This window comes from Cherax quadricarinatus, chromosome 13, assembly GCF_038502225.1.
Source record: "Cherax quadricarinatus isolate ZL_2023a chromosome 13, ASM3850222v1, whole genome shotgun sequence".
NCBI lineage: Eukaryota > Metazoa > Arthropoda > Malacostraca > Decapoda > Parastacidae > Cherax > Cherax quadricarinatus.
Window position 1 is genome coordinate 3952293 of NC_091304.1, and position 22267 is coordinate 3974559.

The 22267-nt window shown below is 46.6% G+C and overlaps 1 protein-coding gene across 5 annotated transcripts in view; it reads right to left on the reverse strand.

Annotated features, from left to right (window-relative positions):
* Positions 1-22267, reverse strand: part of LOC138852624 (uncharacterized) — a 356307-nt gene that overhangs the window by 137299 nt on the left and 196741 nt on the right. The window contains exon 1 of one of the 5 annotated variants that reach the window (XM_070084401.1): positions 18514-18882. The exons of the other annotated variants lie outside the window; for them this stretch is intronic. Coding sequence (XP_069940502.1) covers positions 18514-18526 — 13 coding nt within the window. The 5' untranslated portion in view covers positions 18527-18882. Of the gene's footprint in view, positions 1-18513; positions 18883-22267 lie in introns of those variants that run through there. 5 annotated transcript variants of the gene reach the window in all.

Consider the following 22267-nt stretch of genomic DNA (forward strand, 5'->3'; position numbering starts at 1 on the left):
GTGGGGATCACGAGAGGAGGGGCGGCTTTGATGTTCCTGTACAGGGAGTGTGGGGCATAGAGAGAAGGTTGGAGAGAGAGAGAGAGAGAGAGAGAGAGAGAGAGAGAGAGAGAGAGAGAGAGAGAGAGAGAGAGAGAGAGAGAGAGAGAGAGAGAGAGAGAGAGAGAGAGAGAGAGAGAGAGAGAGAGAGAGTTAAGTTAGAAGAGGAGAGATAGGGGTTTGAGGGTTTATCTCTTGTGTCTGTGTTCATGACGCGAGTGGGGAGTGTAGGGTTGGGAGCGCGGAGGATGTGGGTGTATTTTGCTTGTTGTGGCAGCAGTGGTCATTTTTAGTAATTCAACAAAATGAGGTACACATGCAGTGTCCGGCTACACTATTCTAGATGCAACTTACATTAGGGGAACAAAACCAACCCATGTTGCGTGGTGCCAAAACAAATGACGGTAAGGCTGGTTTTGAGAATTATGGGAGGGTTGCATGTTTGTCTAGACCTTCCTGCAGTTAGTACTGTGCTGGTGCTCGGTGGTATCTCACTTCAGGAGGTTTACATTATTAGGAATCTATTCACATGAAGGATGATAGTTTCCTTCAGTTTCCCCCTCGGAGACGAGGACTGAATGTGGTATAAAGGATGATAGTTCTAGTCTGGTTTTTCCCTCGGGGACGAGGGCTTGCAGCTGTAATACTGAGAATACAGACAAACGAGGTAATTATGATTAAGTATTTTTGAGGTGGGTGAAGCAGTGGGATGATGCAGTGAATTCAGAGCAGGTCGTTCGACTCTGGCAACTACTGGATCACCATGACATGGTCTTGCACTCACTGGAGGACAAATAGTGCAGATGTAATATACACAGATTTTACAAAAGCCTTCGACAAGTACAGTCATGGTGTATTAACACACAAAATACGTGCTAAAGGAATAACTGGAAAATAGGCAGATGAATCTAATTTTCTAGCCAATAGAATATAAAGAGTAATAGTAAACAGTTAAGTCAGAGACTGCCACAGTGAAAAACTCTGTTCCACAAGGTACAGTACTCATCTCCATCCTTTTTCTCATCCTCACATCTGACATACAGAGGTATAAATCATAGCACCGTGTCTTCCTATGCAGATCATACCAGAATTTACATGAATGTCATCGATCGAGGTAACTGTAACTCTTCAAGCGAATATAAACCAAGTCTTCAAATGGGCCGCAGAAAACAATGTGATGTTTAATGAGGTCAAATTTCAATTATTCCGTTATAGAAAACTTGAGGAAATAAAAGTTTAGAACTGAGTATACAAAAATTCTAACCACACAACAATGAAAAACTAAAGTGAATGACTTAGGAGTGATATCAGAGGATCTTACCTTCATTGATCACAAGAGTGTCATTATCACAACTGCAAGTAAAATAATGGGATGAATAATGAGAACCTTCAAAACAAGGGATGGCAAGCCAGCGATGATCCTCTTCAGGTCACCTGTTCTCTCTAGGCTAGAATACTGCTGTAAACTAAGTCTCATTCAAGGCAGGCGAAACTGCATATTTGGAAAATTACAGAGAACCTTCAATGCTTGAAGTGGTCTCTTGCTGGAGGTATTGTTCAGTGTTGGCAGCTCCGTTGAAGGCAGGTCAGATAGTTTGAACAAACACAGAGTGATACTGCCTGCATAATAACAACAATGCATGTAAATTACTTGGGAACGCCTCAAAAAACTGGAGAAAAGGCGAGAGATATACGCGAAGATACTAGAGATACGGGAGAGCCTAATCCCAAATCTTCACACTACTATAATAACGTATTAGAGTGAGAGAGAGATATGAGAAAATGTAAAATGAAACCCAATGAAAACAGGAGAGACACGGGCACCATACGATAACACTGAATATACAACATCCGTGGACCTAGACCTACCAACCTGCTACCAGCAGATATCAGAAATATTGCTGGAACCAGGTAAACCAGTGCAGAGAGAGGAAACTAAATCAAACCTCAGCTGTGTTCCAGATCACCCAGGCTGTGATGGATCTCTGGGCTTGCGGGCCTCCAACAAAAACAACCTGGTCGACAGGGAGGCTTAGTCCCGTTATTACATTAACGGGTAAGGGTTAAGCCTATAAGGATCATACAGCTCCAGCGTTAGAGTGAGCCAGACGGCTCACCCAGTCTGAAGGCCGTCTTGCGGCTGGGAGGCAGTCTGCTAACCTAATTTGGTGGTGGTATTCAAGTTTTCTTGGTCTGCTGCTACCCACAAATATGGCGGCCGCTACCCATTACCAGGCTTCACAGCAGAGCAGATCCACGATCTTGAAACAACCAATGATAAAAGTTCAGATTTGAACGTTGATATACGTCTGGCCAGACATATCACGGTGGGTTTTTTCTTTATTTGTGGTCAAATATTTGTATAGGGCTATGTAGTCTAACCCAACCCAGCCTAACTTAAGTTAACCGCACTTAACTTAAAGGAAACAGAATTTGAAAAACTACAAACAGAACCTAGTTATTGTACCTTCATAAGACAGTGGATATAACTTCCCAACAATTCAAAGACCAGAAAATTGAACACTATCTGGAAAATAATACAATTCCAGCCCCAAACATCTCGTTGCCGGAGAGTTAAATTTAAGGCATTGAAAATAGAAGAACCAAACAAACACTGTACCAGCAGAGATAATTCCAGGAGGCAGCTCGGATAAACGGTCACACACAAATTAACTGAAACTCAGTACCGTAATAAATTCCCTTTAGGCCAGCTAATAGTGGAACTGACAAGACAAGAAAATGCCCCTGACCTTTATATTCATGAATGATGATGATTTGGTACAGAATATAATGCTGTCGAAGAGGGAAAGCGAGCTCCAATCCCTTGGATCAAGAGCCCATCACTGGCATCGAGACGCTTTCCTTGAAGAAGTAATATAGTGTGAGCATAATCTTTCCCCTCAACCTGTCTGCTGCAACTATTGCTACATCACAAAGCTCCTGACGAAGCTTGCAAGTTTGAAAGGCCTAGTGGCTATAATATATATATATATATATATATATATATATATATATATATATATATATATATATATATATATATATATATATATATGTGTGTGTGTGTGTGTGTGTTAGTGTGTGTGTGTGTGTGTGTGTGTGTGTGTGTGTGTGTGTGTGTGTGTGTGTGTGTGTGTGTGTGTGTGTGTGTGTGTGTGTGGGTGGTGACGAATAGGTAAGACATGCGATTTTGGCTTAAATAGCAACACTCTTCTTACCGAATAAGGCAAGAGAAAATTTTTGCATGCAGTAATTTCCCAAAAAGCATTCTGAACCTAAAGACAAAATATATTTCATTGTGTTTGTTTATTGTTAAATTATTGTAAACTTATCTAAAATATATTTAGTTGCATTAGGCTAAATTAAATTGCGCTTGCTATAATAAGGTTAGGTAAGTTTTCTAAGGTTCTTTTGGCACAAAATTATTAATTTTTACGTAAACATAAATGAAAAAATATATCTTTAAACATATAAGAGAAAATTTTAGAAAGGACATAATTTTAAATGAGGTCCTGCTAATTGACCAGTTTTATCTATTCGGTAATATATATATATATATATATATATATATATATATATATATATATATATATATATATATATATATATATATATATATATATATATATATATGTCAGCATAGTTGTTGATCCCCCGCATATGTTGTGTAGCATAGCTGAGTATCATAGTTAGTACCATCTATATGTATTATATAGAAGACCCCTTGCTTAGCGGCTAACATGTGACGTCACGTGATGCGACATGTTTGCGTCAGACGCTCTGCCTCTCCCTCAGTTCATATACTATATATATAATGGACGGAGGTATTCATCACACTGGGGTATTTTGCACTTCTGTATAAATAAGGAATTCCAGTAACCCGGCTGAGGTGTTGCACAAGTGGGATTGTCTTATATTTCTTGTACGAAATTTTGAATATTTGCACTTATGTCAACTATGCGATGTGTGGCCTTCAGAGGTAGCGAAAAAAAAAATCTGCATTCTCAAACCTGCTTTCATTTAATGGCTGAACAATGATTCAGTGATCTTTCAGAATTTCGATCATTTCTCTTTCATCGTCAGTGCATGAACCCTCAATGATTAATGGTCTAATTTTACGCACAGTTCTTAACTTAAAGTTTGCCTGTGTAGAAATATTTGGGTTTTCTAGCAATATTCTGGACAACTCTTTGTTCCCTTTGTGCTTCTGTCTGATACGAAAGTTATTGTTCTAATTCTGTAAATTTTTGGCAAAGGTTGTCTTTCCTTCGTTGTGGTATATTTACATATTTAAGCAGTTCACAAATTCGTTCTTTTCGTCTGCACATTCATCAATTACACTCTTTGTATATCTGATATTCTTCTAGGCTTTCTCAGGGTATATACATTTTACACAGACCTTGTGTGCTTGTGTATTCAGTTTTTCCAAGCGCTGGTCAGTATTTAGAGCGCTCATGACTGTTTCCTAAGGTATGTCAGATAGTTCCTTGTTTATTTTGTCCTAATTGATTCTGCGACCGTCGAAGATATATTCACTGAATATAGTTGCTCGTCTACTAATTTTGAGGTTTCCTCCCTAGCAATTATACTTGTTTGTACTTTTATGATGTTATCAGAGTACAGGATGTTTCAAATTAATGGACCCAATTTCGAAGCAATGTATTCCACGATCGGGTCCATCGTTTTGAAATACCCTGTATATTGTATTCCTGTTATACCTCTAATTAGTTCTTCACACTTCGTGAAGATCCCGTGTATTTTCATTTCTAATGGATTCTGTAAACTATTGGTTCAAGACAAACTCTTCACAACCCCCCAACTGGCTCTCTGGTATGTATCTATTGAGTTAAATTGCTGCCACTGATTATAATGCTATCTTTCATATCAAATTTAAAAGATTGAAATCAAGGAGGATGATACTGGGTGTCGCATTATCAAGGTTGTCAAGACATTTATGTATTTTCTTTATATGTCCGTAAATACTTCAGCTGTTGCTGATGGTGGATAATATACAATGATAATCACTAGAGTATAGTTTTCCACTTTAATACCAAGGTTAGGTTAGGTAAAGTATGTCAGGAAACAAGAGAAGTATTTCCTGACGCCGGTCTTAGTCATACGATGACCCGCCGCTGGAGCTTTTGGTCATCTGACCGAGGCCTTCCGCTGGCTTACCGGTCCAGCCCTTGAAAAATTAAGTTGAAATATATATTCATAATACAAAGTACTTCTACCGTATAATTTTCTTTTATTTAAAAAATTCCGTGCAACAAAAAGTGTCTTACAACCCTGCTGCTTCCTCTGACCTGCTTACTCTGCCTGCTGCTTCCTCTGACCTGCTTACTCTGCCTGCTGCCTCCTCTGACCTGCTTACTCTGCCTGCTGCTTCCTCTGACCTGCTTACTCTGCCTGCTGCCTCCTCTGACCTGCTTACTCTGCCTGCTGCCTCCTCTGACCTGCTTACTCTGCCTGCTGCTTCCTCTGACCTGCTTACTCTGCCTGCTGCCTCCTCTGACCTGCTTACTCTGCCTGCTGCCTCCTCTGACCTGCTTACTCTGCCTGCTGCTTCCTCTGACCTGCTTACTCTGCCTGCTGCCTCCTCTGACCTGCTTACTCTGCCTGCTGCCTCCTCTGACCTGCTTACTCTGCCTGCTGCTTCCTCTGACCTGCTTACTCTGCCTGCTGCTTCCTCTGACCTGCTTACTCTGCCTGCTGCTTCCTCTGACCTGCTTACTCTGCCTGCTGCCTCCTCTGACCTGCTTACTCTGCCTGCTGCCTCCTCTGACCTGCTTACTCTGCCTGCTGCCTCCTCTGACCTGCTTACTCTGCCTGCTGCCTCCTCTGACCTGCTTACTCTGCCTGCTGCCTCCTCTGACCTGCTTACTCTGCCTGCTGCCTCCTCTGACCTGCTTACTCTGCCTGCTGCCTCCTCTGACCTGCTTACTCTGCCTGCTGCCTCCTCTGACCTGCTTACTCTGCCTGCTGCCTCCTCTGACCTGCTTACTCTGCCTGCTGCCTCCTCTGACCTGCTTACTCTGCCTGCTGCCTCCTCTGACCTGCTTACTCTGCCTGCTGCCTCCTCTGACCTGCTTACTCTGCCTGCTGCTTCCTCTGACCTGCTTACTCTGCCTGCTGCCTCCTCTGACCTGCTTACTCTGCCTGCTGCTTCCTCTGACCTGCTTACTCTGCCTGCTGCCTCCTCTGGCCTGCTTACTCTGCCTGCTGCCTCCTCTGACGTGCTTACTCTGCCTGCTGCCTCCTCTGACCTGCTTACTCTGCCTGCTGCCTCCTCTGACCTGCTTACTCTGCCTGCTGCCTCCTCTGACCTGCTTACTCTGCCTGCTGCCTCCTCTGACCTGCTTACTCTGCCTGCTGCCTCCTCTGACCTGCTTACTCTGCCTGCTGCCTCCTCTGACCTGCTTACTCTGCCTGCTGCTTCCTCTGACCTGCTTACTCTGCCTGCTGCCTCCTCTGACCTGCTTACTCTGCCTGCTGCCTCCTCTGACCTGCTTACTCTGCCTGCTGCCTCCTCTGACCTGCTTACTCTGCCTGCTGCCTCCTCTGACCTGCTTACTCTGCCTGCTGCCTCCTCTGACCTGCTTACTCTGCCTGCTGCCTCCTCTGACCTGCTTACTCTGCCTGCTGCCTCCTCTGACCTGCTTACTCTGCCTGCTGCCTCCTCTGACCTGCTTACTCTGCCTGCTGCTTCCTCTGACCTGCTTACTCTGCCTGCTGCCTCCTCTGACCTGCTTACTCTGCCTGCTGCCTCCTCTGACCTGCTTACTCTGCCTGCTGCATCCTCTGACCTGCTTACCTCCTGCTGCCTCCTCTGACCTGCTTACTCTGCCTGCTGCCTCCTCTGACCTGCTTACTCTGCCTGCTGCCTCCTCTGACCTGCTTACTCTGCCTGCTGCCTCCTCTGACCTGCTTACTCTGCCTGCTGCTTCCACTGACCTGCTTACTCTGCCTCCTGCCTCCTCTGCCTGCTGCCTCCTCTGACCTGCTTACTCTGCCTGCTGCCTCCTCTGACCTGCTTACTCTGCCTGCTGCCTCCTCTGACCTGCTTACTCTGCCTGCTGCCTCCTCTGACCTGCTTACTCTGCCTGCTGCCTCCTCTGACCTGCTTACTCTGCCTGCTGCCTCCTCTGACCTGCTTACTCTGCCTGCTGCCTCCTCTGACCTGCTTACTCTGCCTGCTGCCTCCTCTGACCTGCTTACTCTGCCTGCTGCCTCCTCTGACCTGCTTACTCTGCCTGCTGCCTCCTCTGACCTGCTTACTCTGCCTGCTGCCTCCTCTGACCTGCTTACTCTGCCTGCTGCCTCCTCTGACCTGCTTACTCTGCCTGCTGCCTCCTCTGACCTGCTTACTCTGCCTGCTGCCTCCTCTGACCTGCTTACTCTGCCTGCTGCCTCCTCTGACCTGCTTACTCTGCCTGCTGCTCCCTCAGACCTGCTTACTCTGCCTGCTGCCTCCTCTGACCTGCTTACTCTGCCTGCTGCCTCCTCTGACCTGCTTACTCTGCCTGCTGCCTCCTCTGACCTGCTTACTCTGCCTGCTGCCTCCTCTGACCTGCTTACTCTGCCTGCTGCCTCCTCTGACCTGCTTACTCTGCCTGCTGCCTCCTCTGACCTGCTTACTCTGCCTGCTGCCTCCTCTGACCTGCTTACTCTGCCTGCTGCCTCCTCTGACCTGCTTACTCTGCCTGCTGCCTCCTCTGACCTGCTTACTCTGCCTGCTGCCTCCTCTGACCTGCTTACTCTGCCTGCTGCCTCCTCTGACCTGCTTACTCTGCCTGCTGCCTCCTCTGACCTGCTTACTCTGCCTGCTGCTCCCTCAGACCTGCTTACTCTGCCTGCTGCCTCCTCTGACCTGCTTACTCTGCCTGCTGCCTCCTCTGACCTGCTTACTCTGCCTGCTGCTCCCTCAGACCTGCTTACTCTGCCTGCTGCCTCCTCTGACCTGCTTACTCTGCCTGCTGCTCCCTCAGACCTGCTTCCTCTGCCTGCTGCCACCTCTGACCTGCTTACTCTGCCTGCTGCTCCCTCAGACCTGCTTACTCTGCCTGCTGCCTCCTCTGACCTGCTTACTCTGCCTGCTGCTCCTTCAGACCTGCTTACTCTGCCTGCTGCCTCCTCTGACCTGCTTACTCTGCCTGCTGCTCCCTCAGACCTGCTTACTCTGCCTGCTGCCTCCTCTGACCTGCTTACTCTGCCTGCTGCTCCCTCAGACCTGCTTACTCTGCCTGCTGCCTCCTCTGACCTGCTTACTCTGCCTGCTGCTCCCTCAGACCTGCTTACTCTGCCTGCTGCCTCCTCTGACCTGCTTACTCTGCCTGCTTCTCCCTCAGACCTGCTTATTCTGCCTGCTGCTCCCTCAGACCTGCTTATTCTGCCTGCTGCTCCCTCTGACTGCTTACTCTGCCTGCTGCCTCCTCTGACCTGCTTACTCTGCCTGCTGCTCCCTCAGACCTGCTTACTCTGCCTGCTGCCTCCTCTGACCTGCTTACTCTGCCTGCTGCTCCCTCAGACCTGCTTACTCTGCCTGCTACTTCCTCTGACCTGTTTACTCTGCCTGCTGCTCCCTCAGACCTGCTTACTCTGCCTGCTGCCTCCTCTGACCTGCTTACTCCGCCTGCTGCTCCCTCAGACCTGCTTACTCTGCCTGCTACTTCCTCTGACCTGTTTACTCTGCCTGCTGCTCCCTCTGACCTGTTTACTCTGCCTGCTGCTCCCTCTGACCTGCTTACTCTGCCTGCTGCTCCCTCAGACCTGCTTACTCTGCCTGCTGCCTCCTCTGACCTGCTTACTCTGCCTGCTGCTCCCTCTGACCTGCTTACTCTGCCTGCTGCCTACTCTGACCTGCTTACTCTGCCTGCTGCTCCCTCTAACCTGCTTACTCTGCCTGCTGCTTCCTCTGACCTGCTTACTCTGCCTGCTGCTCCCTCAGACCTGCTTACTCTGCCTGCTGCCTCATCTGTCCTGCTTACTCTGCCTGCTGCCTCCTCTGACCTGCTTACTCTGCCTGCTGCCTCCTCTGACCTGCTTCCTCTGCCTGCTGCCTCCTCTGACCTGTTTACACTGCCTGCTGCTCCCTCAGACCTGCTTACTCTGCCTACTGCCTCCTCTGACCTGTTTACACTGCCTGCTGCTCCCTCAGACCTGCTTACTCTGCCTACTGCCTCCTCTGACCTGCTTACTTTGCCTGCTGCTCCCTCAGACCTGCTTACTCTGCCTACTGCCTCATCTGTCCTGCTTACTCTGCCTGCTGCCTCCTCTGACCTGCTTACTCTGCCTGCTGCCTCCTCTGACCTGCTTCCTCTGCCTGCTGCCTCCTCTGACCTGTTTACACTGCCTGCTGCTCCCTCAGACCTGCTTACTCTGCCTACTGCCTCCTCTGACCTGCTTACTTTGCCTGCTGCTCCCTCAGACATGCTTACTCTGCCTGCTGCCTCCTCTGACCTGCTTACTCTGCCTACTGCCTCCTCTGACCTGTTTACTCTGCCTGCTGCTCCCTCTGACCTGCTTACTCTGCCTGCTGCCTCCTCTGACCTGCTTACTCTGCCTGCTGCCTTTTCTGACCTGCTTACACTGCCTACTGCCTCCTCTGACCTGTTTACTCTGCCTACTGCCTCCTCTGACCTGTTTACTCTGCCTGCTGCTCCCTCAGACCTGCTTACTCTGCCTGCTGCCTCCTCTGACCTGCTTACTCTGCCTGCTGCTTCCTCTGACCTGTTTACTCTGCCTGCTGCTCCCTCAGACCTGCTTACTCTGCCTGCTGCCTCCTCTGACCTGCTTACTCTGCCTGCTGCTTCCTCTGACCTGTTTACTCTGCCTGCTGCTCCCTCTGACCTGCTTACTCTGCCTGCTGCCTCCTCTGACCTGTTTACTCTGCCTGCTGCTCCCTCAGACCTGCTTACTCTGCCTGCTGCTCCCTCTGACCTGCTTACTCTGCCTGCTGCCTCCTCTGACCTGTTTACTCTGCCTGCTGCTCCCTCAGACCTGCTCACTCTGCCTGCTGCCTCCTCTGACCTGCTTACTCTGCCTGCTGCCTCCTCTGACCTGCTTACTCTGCCTGCTGCTCCCTCAGACCTGCTTACTCTGCCTGCTGCCTCCTCTGACCTGCTTACTCTGCCTACTGCCTCCTCTGACCTGTTTACTCTGCCTGCTGCCTCCTCTGACCTGCTTACTCTGCCTGCTGCTCCCTCAGACCTGCTTACTCTGCCTGCTGCTTCCTCTGACCTGCTTACTCTGCCTGCTGCTGCTAAGGAGGGTGTCAAGTGTGGGAAGGAGTGGGTGAGTATGGAAAGGAATGAGTGAGTGTGAGGATTGGGTGAGTGGAGGAAGGAGTGTGTGTGTGTGCGTGTGCGTGTGCGTGTGTGTGTGTGTGTGTGTGTGTGTGGAGTGAAGGAGTGAAGGAGTGGGTGAGTGAGGAAGGAGTGGGTGTGGGAAGGAGTGTGTGTGGGAACGTGTGGGTGAGTGGGGGGAATGAGTGGGTGAGTGGGGGAGGAATGGGTGTGTATGAGAAGGAGTGGATGAGTGGGGAAGGAGTGGATGAGTGGGGAAGGAGTGGGTGAGTGGGGGAGTGGGTGAGTGGGGAAGGAGTGGGTAAGTGGGGAAGGAGTGGGTGAGTAGGGAAGGAGTGGGTGAGTGGGGAAGGAGTGGGTGAGTGGGGAAGGAGTGGGTGAGTGAGGAAGGAGTGGGTGAGTGAGGAAGGAGTGGGTGAGTGAGGAAGGAGTGGGTGAGTGAGGAAGGAGTGGGTGAGTGGGGAAGGAGTGGGTGAGTGAGGAAGGAGTGGGTGAGTGAGGAAGGAGTGGGTGAGTGAGGAAGGAGTGGGTGAGTGAGGAAGGAGTGGGTGAGTGAGGAAGGAGTGGGTGAGTGAGGAAGGAGTGGGTGAGTGAGGAAGGAGTGGGTGAGTGAGGAAGGAGTGGGTGAGTGAGGAAGGAGTGGGTGAGTGAGGAAGGAGTGGGTGAGTGGGGAAGGAGTGGGTGAGTGAGGAAGGAGTGGGTGAGTGAGGAAGGAGTGGGTGAGTGAGGAAGGAGTGGGTGAGTGAGGAAGGAGTGGGTGAGTGAGGAAGGAGTGGGTGAGTGAGGAAGGAGTGGGTGAGTGAGGAAGGAGTGGGTGAGTGAGGAAGGAGTGGGTGAGTGAGGAAGGAGTGGGTGAGTGAGGAAGGAGTGGGTGAGTGAGGAAGGAGTGGGTGAGTGAGGAAGGAGTGGGTGAGTGGGGAAGGAGTGGGTGAGTGAGGAAGGAGTGGGTGAGTGAGGAAGGAGTGGGTGAGTGAGGAAGGAGTGGGTGAGTGAGGAAGGAGTGGGTGAGTGGGGAAGGAGTGGGTGAGTGAGGAAGGAGTGGGTGAGTGAGGAAGGAGTGGGTGAGTGGGGAAGGAGTGGGTGAGTGAGGAAGGAGTGGGTGAGTGAGGAAGGAGTGGGTGAGTGGGGAAGGAGTGGGTGAGTGAGGAAGGAGTGGGTGAGTGGGGAAGGAGTGGGTGAGTGAGGAAGGAGTGGGTGAGTGAGGAAGGAGTGGGTGAGTGAGGAAGGAGTGGGTGAGTGGGGAAGGAGTGGGTGAGTGAGGAAGGAGTGGGTGAGTGTGGAAGGAGTGGGTGAGTGAGGAAGGAGTGGGTGAGTGGGGAAGGAGTGGGTGAGTGAGGAAGGAGTGGGTGAGTGGGGAAGGAGTGGGTGAGTGAGGAAGGAGTGGGTGAGTGGGGAAGGAGTGGGTGAGTGAGGAAGGAGTGGGTGAGTGGGGAAGGAGTGGGTGAGTGAGGAAGGAGTGGGTGAGTGGGGAAGGAGTGGGTGAGTGAGGAAGGAGTGGGTGAGTGAGGAAGGAGTGGGTGAGTGAGGAAGGAGTGGGTGAGTGAGGAAGGAGTGGGTGAGTGAGGAAGGAGTGGGTGAGTGAGGAAGGAGTGGGTGAGTGAGGAAGGAGTGGGTGAGTGAGGAAGGAGTGGGTGAGTGAGGAAGGAGTGGGTGAGTGAGGAAGGAGTGGGTGAGTGAGGAAGGAGTGGGTGAGTGGGGAAGGAGTGGGTGAGTGAGGAAGGAGTGGGTGAGTGAGGAAGGAGTGGGTGAGTGAGGAAGGAGTGGGTGAGTGAGGAAGGAGTGGGTGAGTGAGGAAGGAGTGGGTGAGTGAGGAAGGAGTGGGTGAGTATGAATAAGTCTACTGGTCTACGTCGGCAGTCTGATTCTTACCAATAATTTACTGGGGATGTTCATAGCAGTCTCTTTCCGTTCTCTCCAAGTTTGACACATTTGCCTTTAACGTTCTTTCTTAGTTTGGCACCTCTGCCTCTTCCTGTTCTCTGTAAGTATGGCACCTCTGCCTCTTCCTGTTCTCTGTAAGTATGGCACCTCTGCCTCTTCCTGTTCTCTGTAAGTATGGCACCTCTGCCTCTTCCTGTTCTCTGTAAGTATGGCACCTCTGCCTCTTCCTGTTCTCTGTAAGTATGGCACCTCTGCCTCTTCCTGTTCTCTGTAAGTATGGCACCTCTGCCTCTTCCTGTTCTCTGTAAGTATGGCACCTCTGCCTCTTCCTGTTCTCTGTAAGTATGGCACCTCTGCCTCTTCCTGTTCTCTGTAAGTATGGCACCTCTGCCTCTTCCTGTTCTCTGTAAGTATGGCACCTCTGCCTCTTCCTGTTCTCTGTAAGTATGGCACCTCTGCCTCTTCCTGTTCTCTGTAAGTATGGCACCTCTGCCTCTTCCTGTTCTCTGTAAGTATGGCACCTCTGCCTCTTCCTGTTCTTTGTAAGTTTGGCACCTCTGCCTCTTCCTGTTCTCTGTAAGTATGGCACCTCTGCCTCTTACTGTTCTCTGTAAGTATGGCACCTCTGCCTCTTCCTGTTCTTTGTAAGTTTGGCACCTCTGCCTCTTCCTGTTCTCTGTAAGTATGGCACCTCTGCCTCTTCCTGTTCTCTGTAAGTATGGCACCTCTGCCTCTTCCTGTTCTCTGTAAGTATGGCACCTCTGCCTCTTCCTGTTCTCTGTAAGTATGGCACCTCTGCCTCTTCCTGTTCTTTGTAAGTTTGGCACATCTGGTTCTTCTTGTTCTCTCCAAGATTGGCTCATGTGTTTCTTCCTGTTCTTTGTAGGTTTACCACCTCTGCCTCTTCCCGTTTTTCGTAAGTCTGGCATACCTTCCACTCCCTAAGTTAGGAGCATCTATTACTTCTTGTTCTAACTTAAGTCACGGCCAAGTACCCTTTCATAACTACCCGAAATACCATGCATAACTAAGGGCTTTACCACATATACAGCTACAGTTAACCTGCTACTCTAATTCTGTGTATGTCGCGAGGCAACACAAGTGATCTGATCTTGCTAAAATCCTGTCCAGTGACTCCGATGGAAATAAAGTTACATTGTTTGATTTTATTGGGTCATCCTAGGACAAATCCTTGATAATTTTCTATATAAAATTTTAAATTATATGTGTGGCTTAAATAAAACCAGTATAATAATTTACAATAATATTAATAAAGTATAAGTAGTAGTAGTAGAAATTAAAATCCAAGAGTAACTCAAAAATTCCTAGAATGCCTTAAATTAATCTCCATCAGCTGTTGCTTGTTATTTAAAAAAAAGAAAAAGGCGCATTCAACGAGCACTGTTTAGTAAAGCACCGCTGCTCAGCTGCAACGCTACACCCTGCCACAATAGCCCGCATCCCGTTATATTCTATCTTACGATTCTATCTTACGTAAATACAGCGCCATCTACTATTATTGCTATTTATACTATCTTGAAGGAAGCAGCAATAATAGCAGCTGTGGTAACTAGAAATAAAAACCGCTGCTGCAATAACGGTAGCAGCTACAATAACAGCAACAGCTGTCGTAATTAACAGTAACAGTAACGGCTGCAGAAACAGCAGCAGCTGTGTTAGTAATGGGGATAAAAGGAAGGGTTTATGAGTAGCGTAATGCCATTCATTTTAAGATCCAAATAACGCACTGCCCACAACAGTGAAGAAAACACGTTTCGGAAGACGTCTTTCATTGGGACAACGTTTCGCTGTGATGAGCTTGATTAAATCCTTACGTGATAGAGCGAAACCTCGTCCCGATGAAGGTTTCTATCTAAAGTGCGGAAGGAAGCACTGTCTAGAGAAACAAAAGATACTGAACTCTAATTGAATGAATCACAAAGTCCAGGAGACAGAAGGAGATAAAAGCATTGAATGACATTGAAAGAACTCCAAAATACCTCTAATGCACAATCCAGGAAAAAGAAATACGTAAAATACTGAGGTGTCAACGTAACTCTGGGTTTAGTGAGTCGTTGATCAGACTACAACAATCTAAATAAATTCTTCATGAACAAAACTCAAAGCTCTGTCAACATCTACATATTTTTCGACAAAACCCTAAACCCGCTTGACTTCGAAAAAGCTACTGATAGCATACCCATGCACTCTGCCCCAGGCCCGGACTCGTGGAACTCCGTGCCTTAAATATTCTATGGTTAGGAAGCCTAGACACGGATCACCTCACAGTCGTTCAAAACAATGGATATAGCCCCAACTCCACAAAGGTGGCAGCAAAGCAATAGCAAAGAACTATAGTCCCATAGCACGATTGCTACACATATGGATTTACAATCAATGTATAATCCAAATCAGCATGGGTTTAGAGCAGGTCGCTTCTGCAACTCTCAGCTACTGGAGCATTATGATTTGGTCTTCGATGCGCTGTACGACAAACAAATATGAAGATGTAATATACACAGACTTCGGAAAAGCCTTGACAAGTGCAATCATGGTGCACAGAATTCACGCATAAGGAATAACTCGAAAAGTGGGCATTAGTCAGAGGCTGCTCAAGTGACAAGCTGGGTTCCCCAAGGCACGTACTCGTCCCCACCCTCTTCCTCATCTTCATATCCGACATAGACAGAGTCATATACAACAACATCGTATCATCCTAGAATCTGCATGAGAGTGCCACATGAAACAATATGATAAGATAAGATAAGATAAGATTTCGTTCGGATTTTTAACCCCGGAGGGTTAGCCACCCAGGATAACCCAAGAAAGTCAGTGCGTCATCGAGGACTGTCTAACTTATTTCCATTAGGGTCCTTAATCTTGTCCCCCAGGATGCGACCCACACCAGTCGACTAACACCCAGGTACCTATTTGCTGCTAGGTGAACAGGACAATAGGTGTAAGGAAACGTGTCGGAATTTCCACCCGCCGGGAATCGAACCCGGGCCCTCCGTGTGTGAAGCGGGAGCTTCAGCCACCAGACCACCGGGCCACATAAATGTTCAATGAGGACATATTTCAGTTACTCAGATATAACAGTAAGTGTAAGAGGAACAGGGCTTCAACTACTTCTATCATACATAGAGGAGGGAAGGCAATTAACAGACGCTTTGTTGTCTTGAAGAGGAAACTCGATAAGCTCCTCATGTCAGTTCCTGTGACCAGCCGGGGTACGGTTCGTATCCTAAGCTGCGTGCGGCCAGCAGTAACAGCCTTGCTGACCAGGTTTTAATCCACGGGGCTGCGGAGGCGTGACCCCTGAAAACATCCTGTGACGTGTCTCCATATCAAAGCATTCGTCACTATAATACACTCGAAGAAAAGCTCAACAGCGTAACATATCCGAGTGCTAACACTATAAGCCTCACCTTAATACACGGAAAATTTATTGTTAAATAATTATGACAATTATAAGTACGTATTTGCTTTTTATACAGTGACAAAATAATTATCGCTTATTCTAGTCTAATAGCGGAAGTGTGTGATCTTCAATAGTCTGTGTTATACAAGTGATCTTGAGTAGTCTGTGCTACATGAGTTATCGTGAGTACTCTGTGCTACATGAGTTAACATGAGTAGTCTGTGTCACATGAGTTTACATGGGTAGTCTATGTCACATGAGTTAACATGAGTAGTCTGTGTCACATGAGTTAACATGAGTAGTCTGTACTACATGAGTTAACATGAGTAGTCTGTGTCACATGAGTTTACATGGGTAGTCTATGTCACATGAGTTAACATGAGTAGTCTGTGTCACATGAGTTAACATGAGTAGTCTGTACTACATGAGTTAACATGAGTAGTCTGTGCTACATGAATTATCTTGAGTAGTCTGTGCTACATGAATTATCTTGAGTAGTCTGTGCTACATGAGTTATCTTGAGTAGTCTGTGCTACATGAGTTATCTTGAGTAGTCTGTGCTACATGAGTTAACATGAGTAGTCTGTGCTACACGAGTTATCTTGCGTAGTCTGTGCTACATGAGTTATCTTGAGTAGTCTGTCCTACACGAGTTATCTTGAGTAGTCTGTGCTACATGAGCTATCGTGAGTAGTCTGTGCTACATGAGTTAACATGAGCAGTCTGTGCTACATGAGTTACCTTGAGTAGTCTGTGCTACATGAGTTAACATGAGTAGTCTGTGCTACATGAGTTATCGTGAGTAGTCTGTGCTACATGAGTTACCATGAGTGTCATGTGTGGGGGTTCGAATCGTGGATTGGGTTAGTACATATATTGGAGGGAAAATATGGGGAGCACCACGCCTGGCCTGCCTCTCTGCTCTCTATCTTAAAAACTGACTCACGAATTGGGTCCTAGGGGTGAGCGGCGTTCAAAAACATGCTATAGCCAGCAGCAACATGAATAACAGTCAGTGATTCACGCAGACGGTTGGTAGTGAGTCATACTACTGGTAACTGGTTACTGGTAACTGGTACTACTGTGAACTGATACTACTGAGAACCAGGCTCCTTCCAATTCGGGGGAATTCGAGCGCCCCAATCAAACCGTCCCATGGTGATAATGAGTACACCATCCCCGTTCACAATTCCTTTGAAGCCTTAAGCAGTCTCGAGAATGACAATCTCGCTGATTATGTTGCTTCACACGTCTCTAGTTTGCATTAGCTGTATGTCGGGACGACATACGTTACCGTCGCCGAGCTCTCAGTAGTATCAGTTCCCAGTAGTACCAGTTACCAGTAACCAGTTACCAGTAGTATGACTCATTACCAACCGTCTGCGTGAATCACTGACTGTTATTCATGTTGCTGCTAACTATAGCATGTTTTTCAACGCTGCTCACCCCTAGGACCCAATTCGTGAGTCAGTTTTTAAGATAGAGAGCAGAGAGGCAGGGCGGGCCTGTGCTTCCCATATTTTCCGTTATAATTATACGTACTAACCAGCATACGTGAGTGTTCTTACCCAATCCACGTTTCGAACCCCACACATGACATGAGTAATCTGTGCTACACGAGTTATCGTGAGTAGTCTGTGCTACACGAGTTATCGTGAGTAGTCTGTGCTACATGAGTTACTATGAGAATTCTGTGCTCCACGAGTTACCATGAGTAGTCTGTGCTACACGAGTCATCGTGAGTAGTCTGTGCTACACGAGTTATTAGGAGTAGCCTGTGCTACATGAGTTACCATGAGTAGTCTGTGCTACACGAATTACCATGAGTAGTCTGTGCTGCATGAGTTACCGTGAGTAGTCTGTGCTACATGGGCTATCTTTAGTCTGTGCTGCATGAGTCGTCTTGAGTAGTCTGTGCTGCATGAGTCATCATGAGTAGTCTGTGCTACATGAGTCATCTTGAGTAGTCTGTGCTGCATGAGTCACCGTGAGTAGTCTGTGCTACATGAGTCATCTTGAGTAGTCTGTGCTGCATGAGTCATCGTGAGTAGTCTGTGCTACATGAGTTATCTTTAGTCTGTGTTACATGAGTCATCTTAAGTAGTTTATGCTACATGAGTCATCTTCAGTAGTCTGTGCTACATGAGTCATCTTCAGTAGTCTGTGCTACATGAGTCATCTTCAGTAGTCTGTGCTACATGAGTTATTTTGAATAATGTGCTACAGTGCTACATGTGATAATTTCCGCCTCTCATTTCCATAAATAAGTTTTAAAGTGAAAATTGAACTGGCCTGTTCTTTCGTGTTAGTGTGACTGTAAATGGTCCAAGACGGACCGAAACGTCATCTTAAGCTTCTCTCCAAGTGCTGGTTATTTGTGTATTGTTCCAGTAACGGTATTGTGCCTTTTTGTTCTTTTTGACTAACATTATTAATGTAAAGTAGTTCCAAATTAACAAATTCCGTTTATTCCTCCCGCAACAAGAAGCGTAACAGACTTGACTCTCTTACTTTCTGGCCCTTGCCGCCCCCTCTTGTTAAGCTCTGCCTCGCCTCATACCCAGATCCATTTTTTTTGGCTCATCTACAATCCTCACTCTCACTGGCTACATTTTTTAGATACCAGAAAGTAGCCAGTGACAACAAATCTTAGAACGACTAGCAGAGAAAAGGTTATATTCGGAATTTTCGACGTTTCTTTGTTTGCGCGCCAACCTGTTGTGCTGCCACGCCCTGAAGTCGGCAGGGCCACGAGGCTGCCAGCAAGTTGGCAACACAAGTTTTACGCAAAAAAATCGCCTTTCCTGACTCAAAGAGCAATAACTATGTACTCCGGAACATTGTGTGAGACAAAACTGACAAGCTTACCTTCTTCAGACATGGTGTTTCAGTGAGAAAGAGGAGTTAAATGGAGAGATATGCAGCTGGAGCGGTATTCAGTAGTCGCAGTATGGGCGGGAAGTGGTTGGCGCGCGCGGGCTTGCTCCTGGTTGGTCCGCGCCTCGGCCAGAGGGAGACTCGAAGTTACACCTCCGCTTTGGGCGTGGTTTTCAAAAGTTCACCAGAATCCAAGCACTTCAGTACTTTCCAAAAGCGTGGAATGCTCTCAAATTATGCTCACTTTCCACTATCACCACGATATACAGCAGGGGAGCCAGCAACGGCTATGGTGTGGTAGTTTTCCGTATCAGCTGTGGCGAGTGTCTGAGGTGGGGGAGCCAGGCTACACTCCTCCCTGGCGCGCTCACTCACTCGCGCAACATTGATCTGCTCCCCGGGCGCATTCTACCACACGCCCGCCATGGCCACACGCCCAGCCCCAGCCAGCCGCTCCTTAGCAACCGAAATATATTTAAACTATTTGCGCTCCCGGCTCGCAATCATTTATGAACATATATTTCATTCCCTTTTAAAAATGCCCTTGTTGCTGTCAAATGGCACTGATAAACCGATATCAGAATAAACTATGGGCTAACAGGCCATAACACATGGAAGAGTTTTGCTACATTGGTTCTTGATATAAACAGATGTGAGTTCGAACGCATCGCGACAACCAAATTCCCCACCAGCTGTCGTACGCGCCCACCGCACGAACCAACTCATTCCCAATTAGGAACCGGGAACCACGAGTGCGAAAACAGCCTAACGAGGTGTTTTACAAGTCGAACAAGGCTATAATGCTCAGGGTGAAGGATGTCCAATACACCGCATGTGTCAAATTCTCGGGTTTAATGGCATATGGACGTGCGTCTGATGGGAGGGCCCGTGGGGGAGGCGGTGATACACACTGTGCATGGAGCACACGCTTTTGCACCACGGAAACAACGATGGATAAAACCAGAGGAAAAAAAGACGAGAAAGCTCCTGCTGGCGACACAGCTTTATAAAAGTTTTTACATGCACCAGAAACACAAAAGGGAGCTTTCGAAAAAAGAGAGAGAGAGACAGTGAAAAAGACACACGCCATTATTTCTAGTTACTATGCGAGGAGACAGTGACAGAAATGGGGAGGGTAAGACTATGGTTTATAAACAAATACACATACAGAGATACTCAGAAGTGAAGATATACGTTGATTAGCACCAGTGTAAACACAAACAGATAAGCAATCAATTACTGTATATAGGCTACACAGACAACTGGATATGTACATGCTCCATATATATATATATATATATATATATATATATATATATATATATATATATATATATATATATGTGTGTGTGTGTGTGTGTGTGTGTGTGTGTGTGTGCGTGTGTGTGTGTGTGTGTGTGTGTGTGTGTGTGTGTGTCGTGCCGAATAAGTAAAGCTTGCGATTTTGGCTTAAATAGCAATGAACTTCTTGCCGAATAAGGCAAGCGAAAATTTGTGTAGGCAATAATTTCGCAAAAATCATTCTGAACCTCTGAAAATTATTATTATTATTATTATTATTATTATTATTATTATTATTATTATTGTTATGACAAATCACCTGCAAGTAATTTGGGTGAGGTAAGTGGGACTTCGTCAGAGTATGTCGCTGAATTGCGACTCCTTCAACTACCCACTTCACCACTCTCATAAAAATCTAAGACCTGACATTAAATTAAAAATTATAATGTTAAAACTAGCTACTCTGGTATATTAAAGTTGTGGACTGCATAGGATTAGGCTTGCTTGATACACAAAATATAACTGGTATTAACACTTACCATTTAATTACCGGAAGACAATGCTGATGGTTCACACCCTAATCTTACCCCTGGCAGCTAGAATTTAAGATGGGCAATGTAAAAGCTACTGTACATTATAGGTAGCATCACTTAGATGAGGGGTGCTCCTAGGAGAATTGTTGTCCTCTATTTTTCTGTCTTCCACATGCAATTCTTGAGGTCCCATAAATTTCCTGTCCCAATTCTTCAGCAGGGGACATTAACAAAGGTTCCTATTTCAAATTTAGTCCAAAACCCTCCAATTTGGCCTCGGAAGACGCCGAAATACATTGCATCATGCAGTCCTGTGTTCACTCATTAAATTCAATATGGCGTCTCCCTGGCATCCCTACTGGCTGTCCCACACTCCCCTTTACTTAAAATTTCTCGAAGGGTCCAAACAATATCACATTTTATTACACAATTATTGTATTATTCATTCATATGTTCTACATTTAGGAAATTATGTAATAAAATTTCCACAGAACCTAACGAAAAAAAATATATTTAATTGTGTTTATTATTAAATTATTGTAAACTTATATAAAATATTGTAGTGTAACCACGAACGAGTGGTATTTAATCAATAACAACACTGCGACTAGCCGGGGGATCGAACCCGTGTTGTTTTAGCCTGCTCCATGATGAGCGAAAATTCACGACACTCTAACCCACAGGACGATCCCATCCTACAAAGATCACGCACCCAGCAGATGGATGGCGTCGTGAATTTTCTCATCATGAGGAAGGCTAAAACAACACGGGTTCGAGCCCCCGGCTAGTCGCAGTGTTGTTATTGATTAAATGCCACTTATTCGTGGTTACAATACTATATATACTGCTTGTGAAGGCTAGTAGACCAAACGGGGAATAGAATGAGATTAGCTCTGAGGCACGTACACCGTCGTATGTTCTCGGATCACGGTACAACACCTAGCTCTGCTGGGTGCGTGATCTTTGTAGGACTGGATGGTCCTATGGGTTAGAGTGTCGTGAATTTTCACTCACCAAGAGGCGGGCTAAAGCAACACGGGTTTTAGCACCCAGCGAGTCGCAGTCTTGTTACTGATCATATAAAAATATTTAGTTGGATTAGGCTAAATTAAATTGCGCTTGTTATAATAAGTTTAAGTAAGTTTCCTAAGTTTCTTTTTTTTTTACAAAATCACTAATTTTTATATTAACAAAAATGAAAAAAAAAAACATATCTTTAAATGTATAAGAGAAAATTTTAAAAAGGACATAATTTTCATTTCATATATATATATATATATATATATATATATATATATATATATATATATATATATATATATATATATATATATATATATATATATATATTATTTTTTTTATTATCACACTGGCCGATTCCCACCAAGGCAGGGTTTCCCGAAAAAGAAAAACTTTCACCATCATTCACTCCATCACTGTCTTGCCAGAAGGGTGCTTTACACTACAGTTTTTAAACTGCAACATTAAGACCCCTCCTTCAGAGTGCAGACACTGTACTTCCCATCTCCAGGACTCAAGTCCGGCCTGCCGGTTTCCCTGAACCCCTTCATAAATGTTACTTTGCTCACACTCCAACAGCACGTCAAGTATTAAAAACCATTTGTCTCCATTCACTCCTATCAAACACGCTCACGCATGCCTGCTGGAAGTCCAAGCCCCTCGCACACAAAACCTCCTTTACCCCCTCCCTCCAACCTTTCCTAGGCCGACCCCTACCCCGCCTTCCTTCCACTACAGACTGATACACTCTTGAAGTCACTCTGTTTCGCTCCATTCTCTCTACATGTCCGAACCACCTCAACAACCCTTCCTCAGCCCTCTGGACAACAGTTTTGGTAATCCCGCACCTCCTCCTAACTTCCAAACTACGAATTCTCTGTATTATATTCACACCACACATTGCCCTCAGA